At 60.7% G+C, this 9,349-nt stretch overlaps 2 protein-coding genes across 2 annotated transcripts; one reads left to right on the forward strand and one right to left on the reverse strand.

The window, feature by feature from the left end:
* Positions 1-927: 927 nt before the first annotated feature.
* On the forward strand, positions 928-2,900 carry TRAVEDRAFT_24014 (uncharacterized protein; the record flags this gene model as incomplete). The annotated part of the gene is made up of 4 exons (XM_008045773.1): positions 928-1,123; positions 1,180-2,472; positions 2,746-2,820; positions 2,881-2,900. The coding sequence occupies 4 exons, from the start codon at positions 928-930 to the stop codon at positions 2,898-2,900; spliced, it is 1,584 nt and encodes a 527-aa protein (XP_008043964.1).
* A 5,087-nt stretch (positions 2,901-7,987) lies between these two features.
* On the reverse strand, positions 7,988-9,170 carry TRAVEDRAFT_52936 (uncharacterized protein; the record flags this gene model as incomplete). The annotated part of the gene is made up of 3 exons (XM_008045912.1): positions 7,988-8,596; positions 8,862-9,041; positions 9,099-9,170. 3 exons carry the CDS (start codon positions 9,168-9,170, stop codon positions 7,988-7,990), a joined length of 861 nt encoding a protein of 286 aa, XP_008044103.1.
* Positions 9,171-9,349: the final 179 nt, after the last annotated feature.

Below are 9,349 nucleotides of genomic sequence, written 5' to 3' on the forward strand. Positions count from 1 at the left end.
CGCTTATGGGCGTACTCTCCACCTCTTGCCATCATGCGCGTTACCTCTCCCAGTACTACTCACGACTACTGGGCTATTGCCTCTGCTGCTTGGCACACTGCGATCTGAAAGGGCAGCGAAACAGAAATAGGACACGACAAATATACCGACCACGGCGAGGAGCGACCACATCCCGTGGGCCTGCTAGGAAGAAAGGGTACACGGTTATGCTGGTATGTCCAATTTCTCATAAACCCCTCCCCTCCTCCAATCCGGTCCACGAGAGTCTGGCGCGCTGGCAATGTGCTGCGAGCCGACTTGTCGCAAAGGGAGCATCCAGCTGGCACGGCCACCTGATGAGCTCCCTTGGGCCTCGTCAAGACATCTTTTCCCCCCCTCCCTACTCCGACTAGTGGACGATTGTGGCGGGCGCGACGATGGTGGCGGGCGCGACGACTGTGGCGGGAGCGGATGGATTGAGTGGAGATGGACAGATGCGGTGTGCACATTTGGTGAGTGCTTGTACATGCAGTACTATACGTGGGCCCGTAGCCCAATGGAAACTACTGATATCTACTGATATGTTACGCACCCACCGAACGAGTGCGATGCCCCGCTTTACATGTTCGTCGAATGGTCGCCGGAAGAAGTGGGTTGAGTGTGGGCCTTGGCCGACTCAGACGGCATTCTCGGGGACATCCAGCGACATCGTAGAAGAACGGCGTTGTGGCGAAGCTATGTATGTGAGCACACTACGTACAAACGCGGTCATCTGACCATACGTGCAGGGGGCCCCCTAAAATTGAGGACGCGTACTCGAACCAAGCACGGCTGAAGTTCGAACTCTATTTGAGTTTGCCAGCGTATTTAGCGGGTGCCAGGATGGGATCTTCTTTTACCTGCACTACGTTGTCTCCACCGACGCCCATATTTTGTAACCGCGCCATTATGTCTCACAACAAGGCCAACCTCACGAAACAGGAGTACATGCGTGTCTTCCTGGTCTGGAATGTGTTGAGGTCAAAGAGGTGCACCAGATGCGAAGCAGAGGATCTGGTCTGCGACTACGCCAAAGGCAGCAGCTTCAAATGCAACGCATGTCTGAAGTCAAAGTCGGGCAGGGCAAAATGTTCCTGGGTCGCGGGTAAGTCATGAACGACAACTAGACGGTGGAGGCTTAACCTCTAACTTTCCCTTTAGAGCTCATAAAGAAGGTGGTCGTACTAGCCAATGGCGAAGAGCTCGCTACGTGTGCCCCGAAGGGGTGGTTTGCTTTCATCCTAGAGATGTTACAGGTGTTAGGGGGCGTCAACCAATCCATCACCGCCCAGGACGACCACCCAGCGCAAGGGAGCTCGCCGGCCGGCGGGTCGGTCGAAAAAGCGGCTGACAACGCCGGCCCGTCTACTCGAATCGACGACGACGCCCGCGTTGCTACAGACCCAGTTGACAACGGGGCTAATCGTCGTACGCCGTCCACAGAGATAGTGAACGACGGGGGCTTTGCCGAAGAACAAGGCGACGCACCCGCCCACGAGAACATCTCTCGCCACAGCACCCCTGTCCCGTTTGTGGACGATGCCGGTGTTCGTGAAGAAGGCGATAGGGCGCAGGATGGTTCGCCGAACGGCGGCAATGCCAAAGAAGAGGCCTACGGATCCACACACAGTCGCTCCCCGTCCATCGCCTGGCGCGACCGCGAGCCTTCACCCAGGTACTTCAGGACTCCTTCGATGGAGTTCCCCAGCGACCTGGAGTATCCAACACACAATGGGACTCCGTCCTTCCGGGTGCCCCCCTCTCCAGCGTACTTTCGGAGTGAGTCTGAGGAGGCTCCCGACTACCGCGACCACCTGCCGCAGGACTGGACATCGCACCTGGGAGTGGCCGCCTACGATGGCTCGGCAGCTCACATGGGGACACGTGAGGACGAAGAAGTTGTGGACGGTATGCTGGGCAACCTGGCGCTGGGCGGCACTCCTTCCGTGGGTGTATCGGACGCTGGAGATCGGGAGGAACTGGACAGCGTACGCGACATCGACGCTCGCACGCAGGATGCCGACACCTCGCACTTCGGGTTCTATGAGGAGGAAGAACTCAGAGTTCGAGCATTGGAACTCCTGGCCGAGATCCAGGACAAGACCGAAGAGTATTTCGAGCTAAGCAACCTAGCCGAACTCTCGTCGTGTCGCCTACTGGACCTCATGGAAGAGGCAGCTAGCCCGAAGGAGGTGAGCGAGGTTGCTGCGTGCGCCGCTGGTCATTTAACCGCAGCCCGTTTGGCGAAGTCGGCCGCCTGGCTGGCGGAATGGGAACGCAAGAACACCCTGCAACGTCTGGAGCAGCTGAAGGTCTCGCGCAAGCGAACCGCAGTGCACGACGAAGCGCCCTCGCCGACGAAGGTTGCACGCAGGGGAGGGGTAGCCTCGGCATCGTCGTCCCAGAGCGGGCGGTCGAGAACCCAGCGCTCGTCGGCGTCACCACCCTCCGCCCGTTCGTCGACCTCTTTCCGTTCCGCACGTTTGTCGGCTTCAGGCGCCGCTGCACGCTCGGCGGCATCGGTCGCATCTACGACGACACGCAAAGTACGTCGCTCGTAGACACTTTACGGGAGTCGCATACGAACGAGACGGTCGACCGACGAAGCGGGCGCAGAAGCGGGCGCAGATGCCACGAATGTACGATACAGCAATTGGCGAGAGGAGGTATGTACTATTGTCTACATCAGCATGATAATGTTGTTGCATGTCGGACCTGTGGTGCCAGATGGACTAAGTTGGAATGGGCTGGAACCGGGGCACAAGCGAACACAAAACACGGGGGCAGGCTTGCAGCGCGCGGGTGCGTGTACCCAAAATCTCGTTTATGAACTTATGAGCACAATGCTGATATATGGTGTAGAAATACAACCTCCCGACTGAGCGGTTCCTCACACGGAAGAATGACGACATCCGAAAACTACGGAAAACAAGCAATCGTCGATCCCGCTATACCCACAATAGAAGACTTCGCAAGGCGGAATGACGACATCCGATTTCCCCGGAACACGATCGACCGTCGATCAACCCCGCAATTGGAAGACCGGGTTGATTGCCGAGAGCCACGGGGCGCTAACATGCAGGTGCAGCAAGTCATGAAGGCATACACTGAAGCTAGTATTCAACATGCGATGGCAAGATGGCGTGTATACGTACAACAAATGTACCGGACTGCGCGTAGGTATGAAATTTATCACAGCGCGTCTTTTTTGTTCGCTCGCGGCGCACGAACAGTCAACGCCGCTCTAACCCTGCGCCAAACGCGCCTGGCTGAAGCTTGGACGCGACCGAGTGCGGATGGCTTCGGTGAAGATGGCGCCGGGGAAGCTATAAATGGACGCGTCATTGTAATTTGGAAGGCAGGGTGTGAATGGGTGCGCGTACCGGTTCCGCGACGCGATGGCGCACTGTGTAAGTAGGGTGGCGGGTGAGGGGACGTTGCTCGATGTCCGACGCGGAGGACGCTATGAGGCCCAGGGGGGCGAGGGCAACGGGCGCGGTAGGTGGGGAGGGGGATGAGGGGCCAACCGTGCGCTCGATGTTTGGGGCGGCGGAGGGGAGAACTGGAGGACGGGAGGGATGGCCCGAGGCCGGCGTGGACGAGGCCGCGCGGCGATCCTCAGGCCTTGAAGGGCGAGGCCTTGAAGAGTGGGTATCCCGTGGGCTGTATCGATCGACACTTTGCATCCCAGACAGCGCGCGGTCTGAGCTGCGCGAGGAGCAACTGGCAGGCGTGGACGCTTCGCGGGCAGTGCCATAGCCAATCGGAATGAGGAACGGCAGTGAACGCGTGGGCACGGATGGTTCGCCAACCAAAGATTGGGGAGTACGTGGGGCGCGCGATAGCGTTTGGTCTCGGGTCTGCTGGACGTGGGGCCGGTGTGCGCCGGTGTGCGGACGCGCGACGCCAGTTACGGTGCGGGATGGGTGGTTGGTAGGGAGAGACGGGGCTACGTGGAGAGGGAATCGCATTTGGGGGAGGCATATCGGGGTTGGCTGCGAAAGGCGGGGGTGGTCGCTGGGAAGTAACGTACCAAGCGAGGGCGGAGTACACTGCTCGCGCGATCGAGTACTTAAATCGCTTGTGCGTGAGGGATGAGATCCGGGGCGCGCGTGCGGGCGAGACATGGAGGGCTACAACGTCGGTGAGAGTGCGTAGCAGCGAAAGGAAGTAGTGGAGGGAGAAGGCGGACTGCGAGGAGCCGCTCGGCGTCGTCGCGCGCGACGTGGGCGATATAGGCGCCTGTATGGCGCAGACTGGCTCGTGGTTGCAGGTAGAGTTCTTCCCGCCGTGTTCTAACCGTTTAGACGTTGGAATACTTGTTGCATACAATGTGTGCAATTCGCTCCGCCGTCCTTAATTGCATTTGACAAGTGCGAGAATTGAGGCCGCTAAACGTTGAAGATCCAGGTTTGCTACATATCTTTCTCTCCCTGTCTTCTGTCTGCCTTCATCTGTCCTCTATCAATCTCTGCTCGTCTATACACACGTCTGTATAGCTACTTGTCTTGAATTTCAATGAAAGTGGGGGTGGCGATGCACGTAATGTGGCCAAGCCCGAGAATATCGGACGAAGGCACGCAAACTGCGATCGTCGTCGATCGTCGATCAGTGTACCGGTGGCCCCGGCAGAGCTTATCGCACGTGTCGCTTGTAAACATAGCCAGGCAGGCAGCGTGTCACCGTGTGCGTATACGCATGAACTCATATATTGACCGGGCTACAAGGTGTGTATGGTAACTGTAAATTAGAGCGCGAGATGTCGGCGGACTAGACCGACAGCGCGGCACAGCGATGATCGCGCAGCAAAGAGGCGAGGGCGGCGCACGACGTGAGGGCATCCATCACAACCCGCTCGCGGCCGCCTCGAACCAGTGAGTCCCCAGCCCACCCCGCCCCTAACCCGCTCACCACGTCCATCCCCCTGCCAGTCCCAGTGCCACCCCCAAAGTCGACGGTCCCCCGCGCCCGACGACGCGCCCCCCGCCCCACACCGCCAGCACGCACTCACGACCCCATCAACACGATGTGAGACATGCACGACCCCAACGACCACCGCCAAGACTGGAGGGCGCACGCACGCGATGGCGCTAGCACATTCGGCCCTGCGCGCGCGTCCACCTGGCCCACAAACCCGCAAGTCAGGCCGCGGCGAGCACACCCGCGGCCATTCCTCCGCGCCGCGCATGCCGTAGGTTGGTATCGTGGTGGTCACGGGCGGTCGTCGAGTATTCGGGAGAAGCAGAAACAAGGGGCGGGGAGGCCGGCACGAGCGGTTCTGGTGAGGATGTGCGCACCGCCCCACCCGCCGCTGCGCCAGCAGGTCTTTTATTGAGCAGCACGCGCCCGCGCCCGCACCGGAAGGCGAACCGACCCATGACGACGAGCGTCTGGCGCGCCTTGTCGCGGGCGCGCTCGGGGGCGGCACGGGGTGAGCGACAGCGCAGGCTGCGGCGAGGCGCACGTAGCAAATCAGTACCACAATGCACGATCCGTCGTCGTGCACCCCACTCACCTTGGACAGCCCCCACCGCGCCACTGGCACTGTCGTCCCGTGCCAGGTGTACATACATGATATGCTTCTACCGCCTCCGCCCTGTCCCTTCGAAGCACACGCCCCCCGACGCGGACACGTGTTCGACCTCCCGCTCGCGAAGGCCGTCTTGACCTCCGCAGCACGACGTCGTCCTTTCAACGTCGCACTGGGAGCAGCAAACGAAGTCAGTGGTGAGTTCGCGCGGTCGGAATCTCGGTTGTGACACGCACAGCCATGTACCGCAGATTCCTGGAGTTGTGGCGGGCGTCGGTGCGGCGGACGGCGTGTACACGGAACGTCTAGGCGTTCAAGATGCTGATCCGGGCTGGAGGCCGCCTGGAAACACACGAAGCGAGCCCCGTCGTGGTGATGACAAGCGGATCGACTCACCTTATCTGGGAGAAGCCGTCCGCGAAGTCCTTCGACGTCCTGATAGAAGGTGAAGAGCGAGAGGGAGTAGTCGACCGGCGCACGAAGACGAGGCAAGCAGCGGCGCATGTAGTGAGGGGGTCCGAGCCGAGTCCGAGATGTCTATGGGAGCAGGGGGAGAGGGATGCAGGACATGAACGCATGGGTGGCATAGATAAAGTCCAAACGAGAGCCGAGTCCACGGGCGCGCGGGGATAGCAACGGAGAGGGCCGTGCCCGGCGAATGAGCGACTTGACTGGGCGGGGTCGTGCGATATCGTTCGGGAGCGCGAGAGGAAGAGAGCGCGAGAGGAAGAGAGATGGGTCGAACGTCGCCGGAGTCGCCCACGGCGAGCGCGGGGATAGCGACGGACAAGGCCGTGCCCGGCGAATGCGCGACTACTCTGCTCTGCCCTGGCTCCGCAGCTCGCAGCCAGCAGGAGATGCTGTGGTCCATGGACCTTTCGTTATGCATCGGACTGGGCGGACTCAGACGGGAAGGTTCGTGTCGTGTTCATCATTAGGGATTTGAATACGGAGCTTGGCGTTCGGGGTGTTGCCGCCGGGGGCTCAATGCGTGGGCGCGATCGCTCATGTTGCGGTCGAGGTCGCGGGGCGGGAGCGTGGGTTCACAATTGGGTGCTCAGGGTGTGAACGCGGACGGAGTAGGCGGCGTCACAGGGCTCGCGCCCATGCATGAAGGTTGCGCAAGCGTGAGTGCGGGCGCGGAGGTGGTTGTCGCGAGCGTCCGTGTGGCAGGCGTCGGCGCCGCGGTTGCCCAAGGCCTACAACACGTGTAAGTTGTGGTAATACATGTAAACCAAAACAAAGAGAAGAACGTACCTGCGAGGATATTGTCCATACATGTGTATTTTCCCCTTGCCTCCCACAAGACCCTGGGGACTGACTGAGATGAGCTTGCTGCGAGTACAGATCTTCACATGCTTCGTAGTGCAGAGCTGGCGTGTGCCAGGTGGAGTGGCCCACCGCGAGCAGAGAACGAGGTCGTATTGATTCTCGTCAATCGGTGTGCTGCGAAGCAGGCGACCGACGCATGCAGTGGCGTTGTGAGCGCAGGCGTTTCGGCGTGGGGCGTTTCGGAAGGCGGAAGGGGAAGCGGCGAGGGTTGCTAAATGGCAGGATATTTCGGTGCGCGGAAGAGGAAGCGGCGACGCGTTCTATGCGGTGCATCCCGGCAGGCCTGTTCGAACATCACCAGTGGGGTTCGCATCGAGTCCAGCTAGAAACTCACCGGATGGGAGCACAGAGTGCTGTGTGGAATGTAGCACAAGGTGCACAGGGGACGTCCACCGCAGGACAGGGCTAGAGACAAGGGATGGCCATGCGCGCGCGCCCGCGATGCAGCGAGGGCTGGCTGAGGTAAGGAGGGCGCGATGTCGGGGTGGGGCATGGACGAGCAGCGCAGGGTACGCGTGAAGGCGGTTCGGAAGGGGATGGACACAAGGAAGGACGAAAAGAGGAATATAACGAGAAGATACGCACTGGTCGCGGTATAGTCTATAGACCGGGTGTCCACTATGCTTGCTTCCTGCTTCCCTGCGTTATCCTCCACGCTCTGCATTCTCCTCTACGCCCGGCCGTATTCTCCACGTTGCTCGCGTATACGCTCGGAATGTTGCGATATGGGTGGTTTTAACGGGAGAGACATGTTAGGCGAGCGCATGGGCAAGACGTCGCGGAGGGCAATGGGCGCAATAGACCGCGGCGGCTGTGGCAGTGGCACCAGGTACGCTAAGACTAGGAGTGTTCGCGGTAGCTAAGCAGCGAGGTAGAAACGAGCAGGATGATAGAGAGATACGAATCGGCGGTGTGGTGGTCGTGCAGAGCAGAGTTGTGCGCAGGGCGCTCATTTGGCCTCTACCTTAATGCAAAGATACTTGCCCCTCGCGGGGGAATGCAGGCCGCGGTCTGCGGCGTAGACATTTCATAGTATGATAAAATACATCTGTAATAGCTGAACTGTCGACCGACGGCCGTCGATTTCTCGGAACGCGAACGACGCGGCTATGGAGATGAGTTCTGGGGCTGAACAGCCATGCTATTCCGCCGGAACTTCTTCGTGAGTGCCTTCGCCTTCGCCATCCACCCCGCCGCCGATAATCTCTGATCCTGGCCCGGCGCAGGTCCCGCGCTCTCAACTGGCGCCGCCGTCTTCAGCATGCTCCCCGTCGAGCGCCTTGACCGCGACCCGTCCGCCTGCGCCGCATACACGAACGCCGTCCCGTTCGGCGTGTGCGGGGCGTCCAGTGAGTCCTCCTCCCCGTGCACCGCCTCCGTCGTCACCTCCTCGACCGACACCCCGATCAGCAGCCGGCTGGGGGTCGCGAGGATGTCGCGCGAGCGCGTGCGAGAGGGCGGCAGCCGGCGCGCGATGAGGACTCCCATCGCCTTCGCGAGACTGACCCGGCCGGCGATCGTTTCCATCTGCGTGACCTGCTCCTCGTCGCGCACATCATCCTGGCCGTCGTCGCACGACGCGAACGAGTCCGCGCTGCCAGCGTACTTTTGTGCCTGGTAAAACGCGCGGATATTGCCTGCATTGGTGAACACGGGGTTTGTGGGCTCCGGCAGTGCGCTCGGGGTCTGCGCGGTCGGCGTCGAGAGGTCGGTCGCCTGTAGGAGATACTGACGTCAGAGTGGTTCGCTACGCGCAATGAGAGGAGTCTTCGAGATTCCGACTCTGCAAGACGCGTGCCTGGGGTGTCAACGCGGCCGAACTGTGGCCCCGGCAGCGCGCGTCACCCCGAGTGAGACAGAGGCGCGAGGAAGCTCGCTCGCTGCGAGATGTCACTGTGTGCGTGGGGATCTCGTGGTAGGCGCAGATGGCGAACCTGACGGGGAGGGGTCCAAGCATAACAAAAATGAAAGACAGACATACCAGACCGAACCGCGACACGGATATGCTCCCTCGTCTCCTGTCTCTCACGAGGGAGACCATGGTAGGTGCAGCTGGCGGTGCGGGGGAGGCGACGCGGCCGTACACCTCCTGCGGCAGGTCGGCGGGCTCGAGGCTCTGTTGCGCGCGTCGCTCGTTATCCTCTTCCAGCTGTGCGAAGATCTGATGAGGGTCGCGTGTCACTGGGCGAGTACTTGGCGACGCGGCGTACGGACGTACCTGTTCGATGAAGTCTGTGCGGGGGTCGAGGAACGTCGGTGTGACGTTCAGGCTGGTTTGGACTGCGGTCATGATTACAGTTGACGGTCGGTGCTCGGAGGTCGCGGGCTCGACGTTCGGCCGTGGGTGATATGTTTGGGGAGCAATGGTGGAGAAATCAAGAGAGGGCGAGGAAGAGAAGGGTGTGAGGGGCCATGTTGTTTAAACGGATGATTAGCGTTCTCGAAGCGGGGGAAGCAAGTATCCACACG

Source organism: Trametes versicolor, assembly GCF_000271585.1.
Source record: "Trametes versicolor FP-101664 SS1 unplaced genomic scaffold TRAVEscaffold_13, whole genome shotgun sequence".
Taxonomy (NCBI): Eukaryota; Fungi; Basidiomycota; class Agaricomycetes; order Polyporales; family Polyporaceae; genus Trametes; species Trametes versicolor.